The sequence below is a fragment of the Wyeomyia smithii genome, chromosome 2 (genome assembly GCF_029784165.1).
Source record: "Wyeomyia smithii strain HCP4-BCI-WySm-NY-G18 chromosome 2, ASM2978416v1, whole genome shotgun sequence".
In the NCBI taxonomy this organism is placed as follows: domain Eukaryota; kingdom Metazoa; phylum Arthropoda; class Insecta; order Diptera; family Culicidae; genus Wyeomyia; species Wyeomyia smithii.
Window position 1 is genome coordinate 156,576,047 of NC_073695.1, and position 21,253 is coordinate 156,597,299.

The following is a 21,253-nucleotide window of genomic DNA, read 5'->3' on the forward strand; positions in this document are numbered from 1 at the left end:
ATACACTGCGTACACCCATAACCCACCCACCCACTCGCACACACACATACACACATACACCTACGCGAAACCCAGCTCAAGGAGTTGGGGGCGGATGTGCGGAGCATTCGCCGATCTCGCACCGGCGAGATGATCCTTGAGCTCCGAAAGGATGCGAAAAACAAGGGCGCTTCCTACAAGGCGGTAGCAGAGCAGGTCCTCGGCAAGGAGGTGCAGGTTCGGGCACTCACCTCGGAGGTGACTCTCCAGCTTAAAAACCTGGACGAAATCACCGAGGGGTGCAACATTACGCTAGCCCTCAAGGAGAAGTGCGGGGTGGAGGTGGCCACTGAGTCAATCCGCCTCCGGAAGGGTCCAGCGGGAACCCGGGTGGCTACCTTCCGGTTAGCGTCAGCGGACGCGAACCTGGCACTTAAGGAAGGCAAGCTGAAGGTCGGCTGGTCAGTATGCCCCCTGGGTATACTCCAGCCACTGGACGTTTGCTTCCGGTGTTTTGAGGGAGGACATAAGTCCTGGACCTGCAAGGGGCCCGACAGGAGCCAACTATGCAGGCGTTGCGGTGGTGCAGGCCATAAAGCGAAGGACTGTGGGGAGCCTCCCAAGTGTATGGTGTGCTCCGGGAAACGGGACGCCAAACACTTTATGGGAGGCCCCAGGTGCCCAGCCGGCAAGCCGGCTACGAAACCACGGGCGTAAGGGTGAGGCAACTGAACCTGAACCACTGCTACGCAGCTCAGCAGCTGTTATACCAAGCAGCCACTGAGTCGCTGTCGGACATCGCCATTGTATCGGACCCTTACCGCATCCCTCCCGGAAACGGTAACTGGGTTGCGGATAGGTCCAGCATGGCGGCCATATGGACGACGGGCAGGATCCCGGTTCAGGAGGTTGTTTCAACCTCAGAAGAAAGGTCCGCGGTTGCCAAGGTGAACGGAGTGTTCTACTGCAGTTGCTATGCTCCGCCGCGTTGGTCTACCGAAAGGTTCGCACAGATGGTCGACCGGTTAGCCATGGAGCTAACGGGCCTAACACCGTTGGTGGTGGCAGGCGACTTCAACGCTTGGGCTGTTGAGTAGGGGAGTCGCTCCACGAACCAGAGAGGCCAGATCTTGTTGGAAGCTTTGGCAAAGCTCAACCTAGATCTGGCCAACATTGGGTCCAAAATTACATACAGCAGAAATGGCGCGGAGTCGATCATCGACGTGACGTTCTCCAGCCCAGGACTGATCATGGTAAACTGGAGGGTAGACGATGGCTACACCAATAGCGACCATCAAACGGTCTGCTAAAGTGTAGACAACAACGAGAGGCGGCAAGCGACGAGTAGGACCAACACTCCGTTCGCCCGCGGGTGGAAGACATCGCATTTCGATGCCGAGGTATTCGAAGAGGCAATGAGACGAGAGCGCGAGGGGGGCAGTCGGCTTCGCCCGACGCCCGACCAGCTGGTTGCTATGCTATCTCGGGCGTGCGACGCCACCATGCCTAGGACTCGCCAACCTAGGAATGGGAAGCCACCGGTCTATTGGTGGACTGACGAGATAGCGGACCTTCGCAGTGCGTGCCTCCGTGCGAGATGGAGGATGCAGCGTGCGCGAACAGATGAACAGAGGACAGAGCGCCGCGCAGCATTCAGTTCTGCCAGATCGACGCTGAAGATTGCGATTAAGGCCAGCAAGAGGGCCTGTTTCGATAGGCTATGCGCGAGTGCCAATACGAACCCGTGGGGTGACGCCTACAGGATCGTAATGGCCAAGACCAAAGGCGCGCTGGCGCCTGCAGAGCGATCACCAGCGATGCTGGAGCGAATCATCGAGGGACTCTTTCCGCGCCACAAGCCAAGTCCTTGGCCTCCGGCGGTCGAGTCTCACGTTCGATGTTCCAGTATCTCAGACACAGACCAGGAAGGTCGACCAACCTGCCGAGCATCCAATCCGTGGGCGACGACAGCCGTGTCGAGGTTCAGGAGGAGGCAAGGGTTACGAATGAGGAACTCATTGTGATCGCCAACTCTCTAAAGGTGAGCAAGGCACCGGGACCGGATGGTATTCCTAACCTGGCAATCAGGCTGGCGATAAAAACGGCCCCCGGGCTGTTCCGAGTAGTCATGCAGAGATGCCTGGATGATTGTCTTTTTCCGGATAGGTGGAAGCGGCAGAAATTGGTCCTACTGCCGAAGGCTGGGAAACCACCAGGTGACCCATCGGCATATAGGCCTATCTGCCTGCTAGACACGGCGGGCAAGGTGCTTGAGAGGCTTATCCTCCACAGACTGGTGAGGTACACAGAGGGTGTAAATGGTCTGGCAAGCAACCAGTTCGGCTTCCGGAAGGGTAGGTCCACGCTGGATGCCATCGCCTCCGTCACCAAGACGGCGGAGATAGCACTCCAGCGCAAGAGAAGGGGAATACGCTATTGCGCAATCATCACGCTTGACGTGAAGAATGCGTTCAATAGCGCCAGTTGGGACTCCATAGCGCTCGCGCTCAGGAGCATCCAAGTACCGGTGTCGCTGTATAAAATTCTGGAAAACTACTTCCAGAATCGAGTACTGGTTTACAACACAGAGGAGGGTCAGAAGTGCGTTCCAATCACCGCAGGGGTTCCGCAAGGTTCCATCCTGGGTCCGGTGTTGTGGAACGTCATGTATGACGGGGTGTTGAAACTAAAGTTTCCTGTAGGGGTTGTGATCGTCGGCTTTGCAGACGACATAACGCTAGAGGTTTACGGCGAGTCGATCGAAGAGGTCGAGTTGACGGCTGCGCATTGCATAAGGAAGGTCGAGGACTGGATGCGCTCCAGGAAACTGGAGCTCGCGCACCATAAGACGGAGGTCACGGTTGTGAACAACCGTAAATCAGAGCAACAGGCGATGGTCAGAGTCGGAGACTGCACCATCACCTCAAAGCGATCGTTGAAGCTCTTGGGGGTTATGGTCGACGACAAGCTCACGTTCGAGAGCCACGTCGACTATGCCTGTAAGAGGGCCTCATCGGCTATTGCAGCACTATCTCGTATGATGTCCAATAGCTCAGCGGTCTATGGCAGCAAGCGAAGACTTCTTGATAGGAGGACAGAGAGTGTTTCGACCAACGTGACACAAGGGGCATACGAGGCACCAGAACGTCATGCTCGATGCTCCGTTGGCAGAGGGAATGGTCTAATTCCACAAAGGGCAGATGGATGCACCGACTTATACCGGAGATATCCGGCTGGGTCGGGAGGCGACATGGCGAGGTGAACTTCCACCTGACACAGATCCTGTCAGGCCATGGTTGCTTCAGGCAATATCTGCACAGGTTCGGGCACGCGGGGTCCCCCATGTGTCTCGAGTGCGTGGAAGAGGAGGAGACTGCAGAGCATGTCTTCTTCGTATGCCCTCGTTTCGTAAGAGCGCGGAGCAACATGATGGCTGTGAGCGGGCCTGGCACTACTCCGGACAATCTTGTCCGGAGGATGTGCGACGACCCGGACATCTGGACTGCGGCCTGTGCGGCCGCCTCCCATATTGTCCTGGAGCTACAACGTGTGTGGCGGGTCAATCACCAACACGCCAGTGGTAGCTAACTACCAGTCTCCGGGTAGTTAGCTAGGAGGTTATAAGAGTAAAGAGGGTGCATCACGCACAAAAGCCACTTCCCGACGTAATACTTAACCGTCGTTCCGGGAAGAACAGGGCTGGAGACTGGAGGGGTTTTAGTGGGTCGGGACAGGGATCAGTAGGTGTCTGGGGGAGTGTTACTACCCCAGCATCTCTACCCTAGTCTCATCCCCACACCCTGAGTTCTCTTCTCAGGTGTCTGTTTGTAGATTTCCCCGCCACCTCTGAAAAAAAAATATATACCCACACACAAATCGATACATGCGCATACACACACGCATACACATATATCCATACATGCACATACACACATCTATACACGCGCATTAGGGTGGCAGCGAAGAGGGTCATTTCAAATTTAATAAAACCGACCATGTACACTTTGTTTGTTGGCTCAAAAAAAATTACTTTGAAACGTGCTGCAACTGATAGCTTCGATTTTTTGGCGTCAAAAGAAAAGTTCAACAAATCTCTTTCATTAGATATTGTAAAATTTGGTCATAGTAGGCCTTACACTAAAAAAAATGATGAAAAGTGATTTTCTGTAAAAAAAAAGCATAAAAGTTTTGTAGCCGCAGTTTGTCACGGTTGTGACTACATTCAAAATTTAGGTAAAAACGTAAGCTTCAAAATGCATACGTCGTGCAAAGTGTCGTCCATTTTCTTTATTGTATTTTTTCAACTTAAAATTTTATCATGGAAACCATAATACTCTAATGATGAAAATTTGCGATATAGACATTAATCCGTGAAGGTTCAAATATAAATTTGGGAAAAAATCACAAAAATTAATATTAAAAGTTATAAATATGCGTGTTGTCATTGTTTTATTCTGTTTTATTATTTTTTGCAATGACTGCTAAAAATGCGTCAATTACATAACTAATACGACTTACTCAACGCTGTTCTGCTTGTAAAGCTACAATATCGGAGTTTAATAACAATGAAAGGATGTAAAAAACATGTAAAATGCATGTTGTGAAACGTAAAACCATGTTTCGAACGTAAACCAAGATTATTTGAATTACGGAATATCTTCGTTTCATTGGGTACATTGTTCTGAGTGCATGGTTTATCTTTCATATCGGCTTGGAGCAATTAAATAATTGAATATTTCACAATCCATAGTTAACACTTATTTTGAAAAGGTGAAAATTAATTGTAAAAAACTTCCAGATGAAGTTATATTTCTATTTAAGAACACAATTGTTAAATAAGGGAAAGCTGATGATAAATCTGATCGCAGTTATAAAAATAAAGAAAAAGAAGCGGAAGATGATGATGATGAAGAAGAGGATGTTGATTATTTTGATTTGTATTTAGTTTTTTTTACCTATGTTATTTTTATTTTAATAAAAAAATTTTTTTTCGCAAAATTGTGTGCATTTGAAGGGCCATGCAAAAACTACGAAACCTTTTTCAGTGAGGAGGACGTCCTTGGCCGTTGCTCGTGGATAAAAATCATATATTTCTATTTAATAAAAAAGTGACGGAGAAAAATGCCAACAAATCATTAAAAATTAGGTTTCGTCCTTCAAGCACCCCAAAATTATGTAAAAACCATGTTTTTATCGCATTTTTCGACACTTTTTTGCTTGGCCTGCCTTTGTATGAAGTCTCCCCACTGTGCGAAGGCTTAATAAGGAATATTTAGGAACTGGCTTCTGAAATGACTCACAACTCATTCCAAATCAGATTTAAATTATTTTTATGTTTATTAGGTATCTTGAACTTGATTTTTACTAGGGCGGGTCATTTATTTTTTACAAGTGTGATTCCAAAAATAACTAAAATTTAGTTTGAAGTGGTTTAGTAGAAAAAATGCTCATCTTTATTTGCCTACTTGGCATCTTATACTATATACCACAAAGATGGACCTGACATCTTATACTATGTACCACAAAGATGGACCTAACCCGGTAACCCTCCGCTGATATATTGTGTACAAAACCCTTTGTAATTTCCCATCTAAAAAATATTGCTTATTATTGACATCAGTTTCCTACTAAGTTTGCTTTTTTCTATTCAATAACAATAAATTGCATTTTAATTGTTTTTGGAAGCACCCTAGTAAAACTAAATGAACCACTCTAATGAAAATCTAGTTTAAGATACCTAATAAACGTCCCAGAGGTGCGTAGAAATTTGGCTTAAATGAAAAAAGAGATGAATCAATGCACTGGAATATGGACTCACGCCAGCCGAAGCAGTAGCCGACCTTCAGTCATATCGTCATTTTTTGTCAAATGAACGCACGCATCGTCTTCAACATTTACGCGAAAGTGCAAACAAATTCAACACATCAAATTTTCGCAAGTATGGACGTCCTCTTCTGAGGCAGAAAATTAAATTTTAACATAAGTGATAACTTTACTAACACTTCTTCGCTTCTTCGACAGAATGCGACTGAAATTCTTATCTACTGTCAGAATTTCAATCGCATGAAAAGCCCAAGCAAAATGAAAGAAATTCAACAAAATCTATTGTCGTCATCTTTTAAAATAATTTTTGGAACTGAAAGTAGCTGGGACGAAAGCGTAAGAAGCGAAGAAGTATTTGAAAACAATTATAATGTATTCCGGCACGATCGGAATTTGTCTACCAGTAAAAAAAAGTCAGGCGGTGGAGTCCTCATTGCCATTAATGTAGACTTTACTTCTGAAGAAATAATATCCGACAAATATAAAGAATTTGAACACGTATGAGCCAAAGCATTTATTGCTGGCGGAGAACATATTTTCTGTTCCGTGTACTTTCCACCGGAGCATGCTCATAAACATTCATATGAATTATTTCTCAAAACTTTAGCATCTATTATGTCTAATATGAAACCAGAAGTAAAACTGCATGTCTATGGCGATTTCAACCAACGTAATGCAGACTTTATCGTAGACATTGAAAATGAATCTATCTTACTCCCAGTCGTAGGCGAAAACGAAACACTGCAGTATCTTTGTGGCAAATCCTCAGAAATGGGTCTATATCAAATCAATCATGTCAAAAACAAACAAAATGCATATTTAGACCTATTATTCACAAACTGCACTGAAGACTTCTGTGTAGATGCATCATTGACTCCCATCTGGAAAAATGAAGCATTTCACACAGCAATTGAATATTCAATGGTAATGAATAACAGTTCGTACCCTAGCGACTGCGAGTACGAGGATGTACCGGAATACCACAAAACTAACTTCGAACAAGTCAAATGTAGACTACGCATAATAAATTGGTGTAGTATTATTTGTAAAGAAGGAAATGTCAACGAAGAAGTATTAAAATTTTATGAAATAATTAATCAAATTATATCAGAAAATGTACCACTAAGAAAAAGAAGACGAACGAACACCAACAAGTATCCAGTGTGGTTTAATCCACAATTGAAGAACCTTAAAAAATAGAAAACAAAAACGCACATAAAATATACAAAAAAAAACAACAAATAAAAATCCTCAAAATTACCAAGAAATTTGCTGTCAACTTGACGCAGCCATTAAAATTGCATATGAAGAACATAATCGTAAAATCGAACATCAAATCAAGTCTTGCCCTAAGAACTTCTTCAATTACGTAAAAACCAAACTAAAAAGTAACAACTTTCCATCACGAATGCATCTTGACAGTAATGTAGGACAAACTAGTAATGAAATATGTAGTCTTTTTGCCACTTTTTTCAAGAAATATACACCACATATGAAGAAACAGATCGGGACCGCGAATACTTCTCGTATTTTCCCGAATTTTCGAATTCTTTATCCAATCAAATATCTGAATTCGAAATTCGCACTTAAAATTTAGACGCTACGAAAGGTCCTGGACCTGACAGAATAACTCCAATTTTTCTCAAAAACTTGGCAGAAGAACTATCTACACCATTACAACACTTCTTTAATATGTCCCTGAAGAATGGAATTCTCCCAGAACTCTGGAAAACTTCATATTTAGTGCCAATTTTCAAATCTGGCGCTAAATCTGACATTCGTAATTATCGTGGAATTGCCATTATTTCATGCATTCCAAAATTATTTGAATCAATAATTAATGAAAAAATCTTTCAGCAAGTAAAACACCAAATTACAACTCAACAGCACGGCTTTTACAAAGGCCGATCAACTACCACAAATCTTTTGGAATTCATAACTTTCACTTTGACTGTAATGGACAACGGCAACCACGTAGAAGCTTTTTATACGGACTTTAGCAAGGCATTTGACAGAATCGACATACCTTTATTGCTCTTCAAGCTCGAAAAACACGGAACTGAAACAAAATTTTTGGAATGGCTGCAGTCATACTTATCAAATCGAACACAAATAGTCCGCTTTCAAAATTCCTTTTCAAACCCAATAGAAGTAACTTCTGGGGTTCCTCAAGGTTCTCACCTGGGCCCTCTTCTTTTTATATTATACGTAAATGACATTTCCTTTCTTCTTAAGTCAATACATGTGCTTGTATATGCTGACGACATGAAGCTCTTTATAGAAATAACCAATGCAGAAGACTTCGAAATATTCCAGAATGAAATTAATGTATTCTACACTTGGTGCAACAAAAGTCTATTACAACTCAACATTAAAAAATGTAATTCAATAGCCTTCAGCAGAAAAACAGTAACACCACCTACAAACATTTTCTTAGGAAACCAACAAGTAGAAAAATGCAAAATCGTAAGGGACCTAGGCGTAGTCTTAGACTCCAAACTTACATTCATAGAACATTATAACACAATAATAAACAAAGCAAATAGTATGCTGGGCTTTATAAAACGCTTCGGCCACAATTTTCAAGACCCATATACAATCAAACTATTGTATATTACATACGTCCGACCAATTCTGGAATATTGTAGCATTGTATGGAATCCATATATTGTCACACATGAAGAACGCATTGAATCTGTCCAAAAACAATTTTTTTGTACGCGCTTCGTAAGCTAAATTGGACAGCATTTCCCTTACCATCATATGAAGCACGCTGCATGCTTATAGACATACAAGCACTTAAAGAACGCCGCGAACTTTCAATGCTTTATTTTATCAATGACATTATTTCTCAACGCGTGCAATTTACTAAATTATTATCACAACTAAATTTTTATGCACCCAGTCGTCAATTAAGAAATCGTGAAATATTTTCGGAAAACTCTCACAGAACTAACTACTCAAAAAATTGCCCAGTAAATCGCATGATGCGTAACTGTAATCAGCACTGCGAAAATATCGACATCACCATGGGCAGAAATCAAATAAAAAAACGACTAACTACTGGAAATAATGTATAGAATATAAGAAAACATTGTATTATTATAGCTGCAGTCTACATTTGCTTGACGAAATAAATAAATAAAATAAACTGCGAAACGATATCGTTTACAAATAAAACTATTGCAAATTCGCTTTTTCAATGATTGTATGTTTATGAGCATGCAACGTGCTTCATATGACGGAAGAGGAAATGATGTCCAACCTAATTTACGAAGAGCATACAAAAGAAATTGCTTTTGTACTGATTCAAGTCTTTCTTTGTGTGTGATTGTATACGGTAACCATACAATGCTGCAATATTCCAGTATTGATCTTACATAGGCTATGTATAATGTTTTGATGGTCTATGGATCCTGAAAGTTGTAACAAAAGCGCTTTTTTAAAGCCGTTGTTATGGTCAATCATAGATTCTTCACCAAACCACCAAACTCACCAACTGCACCTAACGTGTTGACTGTGTTTTTTTTCCTGTATGGACTTTCTCACTGCGACCAGAATCGTTGATCTATTGTGAGATATGCCCGGGTGTCTGCTGTATCCCGCACTTCTATTTTTTTAGCAATACCGCTATTGAGAAGTGGCATGCTTATTATTATTTTTGATCAGTGCTTGTGTGTAATGTACTTCCCCTCGTTTAACACGCTTACTGTTCTTCTATACCAAGCCTCCTTCCTCCTGCCAAATATCGCCAATTATAATTCCCTGGAGAAGTTTCGTCGTGCGTCCTTCTGGCCAGTTTTATTGATAAGAGGCCCTTATTTTTTGTTAAGAGGAAGTCACGCAAAGGTATTATAGAATTCAGCGTGAAGGAAGGGTAAGTGGTGGGGAGCCTGACAATAAACTCATACTTAAAGTCCTTTTTGACATCGAATGGCCTGGTTCTACTAAGATTCGCACCCTCGACCATCCGCTTGACAAAGCGGACTCTATAACCTTGCGGCTACGCAGCTCCCTTGTTGTCTGTGTTAATACTACCTGTTTATTTATCTATACTATAAAAACATGATGTGGTTTTAACTCGTGTCGAAAACTAGTTTACTTGAAGAGCTGATCACAAGACGGTTCACTTACTATATTTAAATCGAACGTGAAATTCTGATGTTAGAGAATCACACAAAATTAAAGAAAAATATATTCGTATACAGGTATTCCTCATTTTAATGTTTCCTGCCTTACAACGTAACCTCGTTATAACGTGTTTCGATATTACGTATTTTTTCCACCATGTAACTTAATTTTTGAGGTTTTTTTTTCAAATTCGAGTGAACTTCCTGTGTACCATAGAGCATCTAAAAATATTTGAATGACAACCTCTTCAAGGTAGTCAAGAACAAACAGTAAGTAGCAGATGAAACATGTTATGTATTTTTTAATATGTTCGTTGTTTATGTCACTTTAAGCTATAATTTCTCTTGTTACAAATATATCGTTAATTCGTACTCTAAAATTGTTAAATCGTACTCTAAAATTGTAATTTATATTAAAAACATTGAAAAAGTCACTTTTCTGGTAAATTTATTACAAAAAAAACATGATTCTATATATAATGAGGAATACCTGTATTATGGATATACATATATTAATACATAAACTATACTAAATAATACTATGAACCCAATTCTAACATGAACCCAATTCTAACAAATTGACAATTTCTTGAAACACATTACATAAGATCTAATACTGTATATAGAAATAATAAGCATAGAAAACACATGAAATAGAATGTTATAGCGGACTTGAATCTAAATGTATTCAATTCCAACATAATGTGCGTTCTTCAGGATTGGAATAAAATTCATAATAGGGTAGGGAACGGCTTAAGCAGTAGCGCCTATTTTAATCAGTCGAAGAAAGCAGACCTCAAACTCCTGAATTTTGATCAATATCGACAATTTCAATGATGGAAACGAAATCTTTGATTGTCTAGCTGTCTTATGAATATACGAAATATCGTTAACCACAAGGATATCATACAGAAATGACAATTCAAAACAAACCGACTTATATTGCAGCCATTCAGGAGCCACTTTGGGTGCTGAAAAAAAACGCCTGCAAAACAGATGGAAACTGCTTAAAACAGGTTCGGGGTGATTGGAATAGTGTCCCTCGATTGGTAACTTTAATTGATTATTGTTAAAGTTTGCTAACTTAGTTTTACAATCTGAAAACAAGTTCTGACAGAGAAAAAGATAGAAAACAGATTGATATACCTTTGTTTGAATTTCACCCATCACATTTCGAGTATTTCGACTCAATACACAGGCGGTTCCTAAAGCTGCTTAGAATATGTTCCCTACCCTAGATATCTGGCATCTATACAACCATCCCCTGAATTTTTCAGCAATAAAACTTTTAAAAACAGTTCAACGAAAGATAGATCTTTATTATGCTGAAAAGTTTGTGCCAATTGTGCATGTTGTAGATAGGTAAAAAAATCTGCCGATAATCGTGCATTTGATTTTGGAAATTTACTCATCACTCTGAAAAAAAACTTTTTGAAACAGGTTGTATAAAAACATACCGCGTAAAATCAAACGTTTTGAGAAATCCAGTAATTTCCGTAACAAATCCGTAAGGTTCCGAAATTCTTTTAAAAGGAAACAAAATCTGCGTAAATTTGTCGTATGTTCGAACGCCGGCTTTGGAGAGACTGTTAGTATCAGTAGGATCGTAGCACTAGCCACGAAAATGCCCTGTGTACTAAAAGAAGAGTGCGAAGTCTGTAACGATTGAATAAAACAGCACGAGCCACTTCGACATTATGTCTAGATAAAAAAAAGAAGATTTTTTATATTTTTAAATCAATGATAAATATTTGTCAAACTGTCATTATAATGTTGATGCTTAACGTTATGCTAATAAGACTACAATTTTAAACATTCAAACAATTTAAGGCTGCGTTCATATTTTTCTAGTCCTTGTACGCGTGTTTACCCGATCAGAAGGACAAAACAAAAATTTAACAGAGGCTGTTAGTTTGTTATGTGAAAAACCTCTCAGGTTGTGTTTTAATTTTGACCCCGTTAGGTGTTAAAATAACAGAAATCATAACAAAAAATATTCCAATAGTATCAAACCCATATCAAACTTTGTTACTAGCGTATCAGCTTTCTAACAGAATTAAATAGCACATAGAACAGTATACCCGATCAGAAGCGCATAACTAAAACGTTACAAAATTCTATCAACAGCAGATACAAATAACATATTTTGATGCGATTTAGTATTTTCCCATATGCTTTTGGTAACAAAATTGAATCTGGATGAGTTATAATTACAAATCCTGAAACGAAGTTGTACTAAAGCAAGTTTAACAAATTTTTCGTCTTTATCAAAAGCTGTTATTTCTAACAACGGTTAATATTATTCTGTTCTATAAACTATGTTGTTTTGTTAGAAAGCTGATACATAAGCAACAAATTTCGATATATGTTTGATACTAGTAGAATCATTTCTGTTATAATTTCTGTTATTTCAACACCTAACGGGACCAAATTGAAAACACAGCCTGTAAGGTTTTTCCCATTACGAAATAACAACTTCTGTTACATTTTTGTTTTTTCTTTCTGATCGGGTAATTACAACCATTTGTTATAAACAACAGGTTATGATAGAGACGAAAAATTTGTTAAATTTGTTTCAGAACACCTTCGGTTCAGTATTTGTTAATCTAACTCATCAGATTCAATTTTGTTATCAAAAGCAAATGGGAAAATACAAAATCGTATCAAAATATGTTATTTGTATCTCCCGTTGATAGAATTTTGTAATTGTTTAGTTATGCTCTCCTGATCGGGTAGACCAATGTTATTTGTTTGGATTTTATATTTATATAAATTACCGTTTTTGGTTTCAGTCGAACAATATTTACCAGTTACCAACTAGATGAATTAGAAAAAGCCTTCAAGGAAGCTCACTATCCCGACGTTTACGCCAGAGAAATGCTCTCATTAAAAACAGATCTTCCAGAGGATAGGATACAGGTAAGTCAATTTGATGTGCCAATTGCATCACGTTTTTGATACAAAACAAAATTGATCTTATAAAAAATTATAATTTACAGTCGGATAGATTACCAGAATTAGCATACATAAAAGTAATTACTTGTGATTTTCGTCCGCATTCGCGTATATATTCGAAATATATTACATAGCATAATAAACATATTAATTTTTTCATAAATAATCAAATACGTCACAAGTTCTTTGTTCTCAATATGAATAAAAGATTATGAATCCAGAAGTATGTCTCAATGAACTTGAGATTGAAAACGATTGTCATTAGGAATGGAATTTTAGTTCAAGCTATTGTATAATACGAGGGACGCATTGAGCATCGAAGAAGAGTTATGTAATTAGATATTCCTTTATTTAAAAAGTAAAAAAAAACATAGATCTAGTTCGCACTTAAATATAAAACGAAGGTGTTTTTGTTGGCAAAATACTTCCAATATGGCTGCGTACGGCGTCCCTTTTGTCTTATTTACAAACACGTTTCTTTTGTTAGTCGTTTCATTTTTCACTTGCCTTTCTCAACCTGAGCAGTTTATTCCTGCTTTACCATTCGCGCAGCGTTCATGGTTACTTGGCTAAATAGATTGGTGTGCACAGTTTTTGTTCTTCGTTAGGTCAAAAACTGAGAACTGATGGAATCAAATTCCCTATGTTTAGCCCTTTTCATCTGTCTCTATACTGCTCAGGATTTATTGAGTTATTTAATTAAAAACTCAACAACCTTAATTCTATTTCTATGCTATAGCACAGCGTTCTTGAAAATAGGTTTAGGTAAAAAATACTGTTCGTATATCAAGCTTTTTTTTATTTTTTAGCCAATTAAACGGTATATGTGTCGTACTTTTTTTTTACATAGCTAAACATCTTTAATCAATTAACGAAAAAGCCACATAACACAAAACTGTTGTCACAAGCAACATTGAACTAATGGAACAGCGAAGCAAAAAGCAGATAAAATTAACTATTATTTCGCATGCGCTGCCCTGCTTCTTTATTAACCTCTTTGCCATGGTATTGTGATTTTGCCACCCATATCAACAAAAAATTATGAAGTGATTTCAATTGCAGTTGTAGCAGTTTCCCCTACTAGGTCTTAGATCTGCCGTATTGCAACCATAGAAACCAGTTGAATAAGGAGAAAACTCACAAACACTAATGTTCTTCGCATGTAGGCTTATGATATTGTGGTTATTTAAATTTGGTAACTGTGTTTAAATAACGAAGTAATTGCTGACATATCTATCGACTACTGTTTGATAATAACTGCTAACTATATCATACTTATAATATCAATGATTGAAACAATAACGATGATTTAATTTAAGAAATCAAATTTTCTAAATTAGCATAACACATTGCATTGATGTTTCTGAAATTATTTTCTACTGTTTGATTTCAAATGTGTATAACTATTTCGTAGTTTCGTAACTCAGATGAGAGACTACCGTTGGTAATTTTTAGGTTGATAATCATCCAAAATAATTTTCACTAAAGATTGCAGTATTTTCATTTCAGTCATATTTTTTTGACTACACACTATCGAAAAACGTTGGCTCCGAGAAGGCTATGTGTCTGAGTTAAAGTTTTAAACCATTGTTATCGGAACAAAATCAACCACAACTCTAAGATCGATACGTCGTTTATTAAGCTATGACCTCGATTTTCGTGATATGAAAGTCATTCTAACTATTCTTTATCTAAGTGGTAAATATAGAGCAGCGGTTCTCAACCTTTTTTTCGCAGCGTACCCCCTGGTGATATTTTCCAAATGAATTGTGGCTTAGTTTGTTCTCGCAGAAGTCTCAACATCATTTGAATTTGATGTTGTACTTTTTGAACGTTCTCGGCGTTGCTCGGTATAAAAGGTATTAGCAAAGCAAAGCCTTGGTGCTACTTTCCGTATCGGAACTCGACCTTCTGTTTATTGTACACAGACTTCGCATCCAACTGTTAAGTGCACAGGACAATTGCGGGGTTAGCGCTACGATCCTACTGACACTAACAGTCTCTCCCGAGCCGGGACTCGAACCTACGACGACTAGCTTGTTAGGCCAGCATCGTACCTCGAGACCAGCTGGGAGGGTTCAAAGGTATTAAAGTGCTCGAAATTAAGAGTCATTTATATAATTTCACTGTTTCTTTAGCACAAATATTAAGACAAATTTCGCATACTTGAATTATTGCATCTAATAAAAAGCAAAGCAAAGCCTTGGTGCTACATTCCGTATCGGAACTCGACTTTCTGTTTGTTATACACAGACTTCGCAGCCAACTGTTGAGTGTACAGGACAATTGCGGGGCTAGCGCTACGATCCTACTGACACTAACAGTCTCTCCCGAGCCGAGACTCGAACCTACGACGACTGGTTTGTTAAGCAAGCATCATACCTCGAGACCAGCTGGTTACGCGGATTCCGGAATTTACGCAGTTTTTTCACGCGGCACGTATAGCGACTTTAGTGTACCTTTATTGGGTTGTATTTGGCAATTTAAGGATGATTTCCAGAAACCGGAAGGCCGGAAGTCACAAATTCGGATTTAAAAATGAAGTATGGAGTTGATTCCTGGCCTTTGCTCATCTCGGTTTCCTAAAACTCACATTGGGTAATGTTTGCCCTTTATTGCTGTTTTTCACAAACCGGAACCTTTAAAATGGCATTTGGAGTCGATTTCGGCCATTTTAGGATATGTTCAGGCTACCAGAAATAGTCATCTGGATTTAAAACGGTGTTTGAGGTCGGATTCTGACCTCTGGGTTTCAAAAACCCAATTGAATGATATTTGGCCATTCTACGGATTTACCTCAGAAACGAAGGGAATAATATCAATAGTATCAACTGTGTTAAGGAATTTTATACTCACATATAAGATCATTGAAATGAATTTATAAGAAACAAAATTTAATTATGTATGTATCATTTGAGAGGTACAGACTAAAGCTAGCAAAAAATAATTTAAAAAAAAAATGTTCGCGTGATATATTTGAATCAAATTTCTTTAAATGTTATTTGCATGCATATGTGTCATGTTGTATGTTCGTATGTGTATGAGTGTAAAGTTTAAATAGTTCGATATAGTTGGCTGTGGGCTACCAATAATTTGTTATTTAGAGAGAAATATGAATCTAGGAGAAATTATCATGGTGTAATTTTTTTCTTAAAATTGAAGCATGTATTCGTGTAAATCTTTTTTAACAAACTATACGTTCGAATGAGAAAATCTAGGTATAATTGGTAGATTAATTCGTGTTCATTTACTGACACAGTCATGTTTTAAGAGCGAGATTGAAAACAAATAAAGTATTATTAAAATAAAATTCACTTAAAGCGCCATTACTGTTTTTTGCGTACCCCCTGAAGGCCATACTCCAGGTCAGTGTTGCAAAATTTCGAAAGTGCAAAATGAAAATGATACTACTGCAATTTCATTCTTACTCTCTTCAAACTGATGTTGAGTGTCACCTATGTCAATTCTCTATGAAAATCATGTCAGTGAAATAAAACTGATATCCTAATTAATTTCGAAATTATTTGATCTGAGTCAATCTATTGGATGAAGCCAATGAAGTTGATATTGCATCTACATTAGAGTGCCAATGGATGTATGAAAAGAAATTGACCTTCGAATATCGTTTAGCGGTAGGGAAAAAAGTCCTCATGCCAAATTTCAGCTCGATCGGACATTGGGAACACGTGTCTCAAAGCGGCCAAAGTTTCACGAAAAATATCGATGAAAAAAGCACAAGTAGTGACACAGTTTACATGAAATTGTCGATATCAAAATTTTTTGTCGATATCAAAAATTTTTTTGCCTTAGAAATGCATGAAACGTCGAGATTTGGTGTTAACTCGAAATTTTTTTTTCTAAAAAATTAACTTTCTGGGTCTTAGAAAATTTTCGAGCTTGGGGCCAACGGTATATTATATATACCATTGGCCCCAAGCTCGAAAATTTTCTAATACTGTATAGGGTGTGAGACTACTTCGGCAGGGGTTTTCTTTGGAATATATTTCTCATTACAATGAAGCAAAAATTATGACGTAGAAAACCCCTGACGTACTAGTCCCACACCCTATGTATATAAAAAAATCAACCTTCGAATTTAGTTTTGCGGTAGGGATCAAAACTTTCGTCTTCTCGAAAAGAGTCCCCATGCCAAATTTAAGCTCGATCGAGCATCGGGATCACGTGCCTCAAAGTGGTTAAAGTAAACAACTTTTTGACCGATGAGAATTTTGCACAGGTAGTTCATGAAATCGTCGATATCGAAATTTTTCTTTTGATGCAAAATGTCTTAGAAATGCATGAAACGTCGAGATCTGGTGTTGACTCGAAAAAAAAATTTACAAAAAAAAATTGAGTTTCTGGGACTTAAAAAATTTTGACGTAGGACTACGTCTATCTGGAAGTTAGTTAACTGAATTTGAAAATCTAGTAAATCAACTAGGAAAACCAGGAAAAAGTGTTCAGGTTTTGAGCGCTTATATTTCAGTCATTTAAAATTAGGTTATCGAGGTTTTGGCATCTATCGATCAGAAATTCTTTTACGGTTAAATTAATGTAACATAAACAACCTATTGTTTGAGATACACTATTGAAAAATTACCCGCGTTTTACTCGAGGATCTTTCTGTTTCCGTTGGCTTTTTACTTTCCTTACCATTCCATATTCTTCTTAACTCCTCCCTCTTTCGAACTAACTGACGAAACCTTGATATAGAAGGTACCATTCGAACATTTCACCCCATCATTTTCATTCTAAAACCGTACCAGTGACATACGGACGCTAGGTGCTAGCTGTTGAAAGGAGGGAAGATAAAATACTACCGGTCATCTCGTGCCAGGTTTCACCCGTAATGCTGGTGGCTGTTAGTAGTGCATGGCTACTGCAAAAGTACTAAAAGCAAAGCCTTGTGCTACATTCCGATTCGGAACTTGACCTTCTGTTTACACAGACTTCGCAGCCAACCGTTAAGTGTACAGGACAATTGCGGGGCTAGCGCTACGATCCTACTGACACTAACAGTCTCTCCCGAGTCAAGAGTCGAACCTACGATGACTGGCTTGTTAGGCCGGCATCGTACCTCGAGACCAGCTGGGGAGGCGAAAGTACTAAAATGGCTGGAATTCTGGCCGGAATAACCAGAGAACAAGAATCATCGGCAACTGGCACCTTTTGGTACCTTTTACTATTTAAGCTGGGAGACAAACTTTGACGTGCCTCGAAGCACGTGTTCCCGATGTTCGATCGAGCTGAAATTTGGCATGGAGACTCTATTCAAGAAGACGAAACTTTTAAACGCAATTCGAAAGTTGATTTTTTTATATTTTTATTTTTTAAGGCCCAGAAAGTTATGATGTATCACCACTACCTGTGCTATTTCCATCAATATTTTTCGTAAAATTTTGACCGCTTTGAGGCTCGTGTTCCCGATGTCCGATCGAGCAGAAATTTTGCATGGGAACTTTTTTCGAGAAGGCAAAACTTTTGAGCTTTACCGCTAAACGATATTCTAAAAATCGATTTTTATTGGCACTAATCTATATCGTCAATCGCATAAACATCGCTAAAGGCAGGGTGTTTCTGGAACGAAAATTGTTTCGGACCTCTCAGAGTCAAAGTCCTAGTTTCATCGGAGTATGCTTCGATCTGTAATGTTAATGATTTGATTTTAGGTGTACTTTTACATAAATGTACTTACAAATAATGTCTTCAACGTGTATCCACCTTTCCACGAGCGGTAATAGCGGATGGATTTGACATTCAATGTAGGTTGTCAAACTATAGTTCATTGGATATTTCCATTGAACAGGTACTAGTTGTATGGATTTGACATATAATAATACTAGTTCAATGGAAAAATCCATTGAACTAGTAGTATGACGACCTCCATTATATGTCAAATTCATTTAACTAGTTTCAGTTCAATGGAAATTTTCAATGAACTAGCAGTTTGACAACCTACATCAAATGTCAAATTCAACCGCCATTTAGTGATGGGAAATATCGAGCAAAAGCGTTAACGATAACATCGATTGTTTCCAATCTCTTATCGATATTATCGATAAATTATTGATAACTTTTTTCAGGGGTGCGAGGTTGCAAACGCAAGGATAATGTCTGTTCACTTGTGAATTTTACCGAAGTTTATTGGGCCAGTAGAGAATTGGGAACAATAATTGACTATTTTGGATAACTACTATATGATATTTTGCAAGTGCAAGAAATAATTCGCATGCTTTGTGCCACATGAACTGCCGCCTGCGACTCATCGATAATTATCGTTAGCGCTAAAATTTGGAGCTGGATAGATGTTTCTATGTTCCGCAACATTGTTCTTCTTTGCCTAGTGAGCTGTATTTGAGATTTTACATTTAAGTTTGTTTATTTAGCTAATATAATATATAGTTACTTACGCATATAAGTAATTTTCAATTGGGGGGAATGGATGAGGAAAAAACGACTCTAGCTCACTAATCATTACTTGCAACTGACCTATGCCTGACACTTTCGAGTTTAGATAGGGTTGCCAGTTAAGTCTATGTCCGACAACAGGCTGTTTTTTCTATGTCCGACGAATAACCGCTCAAACACTAAGGGAAATAAAGACAGGGATATTGTTTACGCCAACACAGGGGGTCAGGGAGGATTTCGGATTCTGAACATTAGTGCAAGATTTTATTTTAGCCCCATGCATTATTTGTCCTAATTTGAATCGGGAGGAGGAGCTTCGTAAGGAGGGGTGTCGAAAAATCCTCACATTCTAAATTTGGTTCCATTCGCTTGATTAGTTCTAGAGTTATGCAGAAAGTCGTGTTTTATTCGTATGAGAGCCCTTCATCCTTACTTTTTTGTGCCTACCGCTGCTATCGGCTAGGTCTTGGTATTTTATTACACTTTCATATACTACAATGTATCTAAAGGCACTACAATACTTTTCAGTAACTTTTTCTTGAGCGCGGTGACAGATTATTAGCGATATTTCAAAAAATCAGTCTTGTGCCGATGTGTGCGAAGATTTTAAAGGATACTTGACAGAAAATTTTGGAATATTCTCCAATACAATTCAATGTTAATAAACTTATCAAAGTAGTGATTTTCTTCATTTATATCTTAACTCTTATTATATGTGTTGTAAAGAAACGTTGGTAACACTGATGCAAATCATTGATGATTGTAAAGAGAAAAAGTAAAGAGCACCGCCACAGACAAGTTTTTTTGTCAAACAGCCAGAAGTGAACCTAGTTTTCTAGTGTAATTGTTTCAAGAAGTATACTTTTCATTTTAGCTTAGAGTTAAAAATCGAAAAAATCTAGGCTGACCAGACGTACCGTTTTGAACGGGATAGTACCGTCTTTTCGACTATTTTTCACCGCTCCTTTTTCTGCCATTTTGTACCGTTTTCGGATACTCCTTGAAAAAATCTTAAATAAAACTTTGCATTGAAATTTTCCTAAATGAGAAATAAGTTTCCAAGCAGCCAGGATTTTTCTAATATTCTGGGTACGTTTTGTGCCTTCCTGACAGTACCGTACAACTGGAAGGACATTCCTTATCAAGAAGTGATGAAAAAGACGCAATTGATCGGGCAAATTCATTAAAGCAATGAATAATTGTTTGTATGCTTTGGTTGGTGAAAAATTCCAAAAATCAATTTTATCATGTGTCCCGTTTTTTGAACCCATTTGTCCCGTTTTTATCCCAAGAAAATCTGGTCAGCCTGAACAAATCAAAGTTCATTATCATCATCGAAATCAGCACCATTTGCTAACCATTTCCAGTTTCACCTAAAACGGCATCTACAAATAATAACATAATAATATACAATAATAATAAAACTAACATGTTCACTCACCAGATCAAGCAATCATACTTTCAAAGGGAATGTAACTTTTCACTAAATAGAAATTATTATTTTTATTATTTATGATTTGTGTAACGTGAAAAAATGGGTACACCTTAAGAAACGTGAAGTCAAAGCTTTAGGTAAAATGTCCAAGATGGAGAAATGAAAATATTTTTTTACCTAAGTTTAGATTTAAAAAAAATCAATGAACATTATTTTGAATATTCCTATGTTAGGAATTCAAATCATTTGATATGCATTTTCAATCTAAAAGCATAAAGCGATTAACTTTCTTTCTAAAAACATTCATTTCCAAGTTATTTCGCGCTGGTTAAAAAAATAACACTCAATTTTTGGTTCACAACAGAGTTGATTCTTTCTTGAAATTTGTTTTTTTAAATTTCAGGATGATGAAATTATAATTGTAATTGATCGATTATCACTCTGACTGGCCGCTGCCTGCCCATCTGCTTTCGCTGAGTGGTAATCTACTAAGCCTATCCGTTATCCTAGGCAACGATGAGCA

At 38.5% G+C, this 21,253-nt stretch overlaps 1 protein-coding gene across 6 annotated transcripts in view; it reads left to right on the forward strand.

The window, feature by feature from the left end:
* LOC129721201 (visual system homeobox 1-like) overlaps window positions 1-21,253 on the forward strand; it is a 417,650-nt gene that overhangs the window by 257,378 nt on the left and 139,019 nt on the right. For all 6 annotated transcript variants that reach the window (XM_055673493.1, XM_055673491.1, XM_055673495.1 and 3 more), the window contains one exon: window positions 12,725-12,851. In XM_055673493.1, the coding sequence (XP_055529468.1) occupies window positions 12,725-12,851 (127 nt within the window). The remainder of the gene's footprint in view (window positions 1-12,724; window positions 12,852-21,253) is intronic.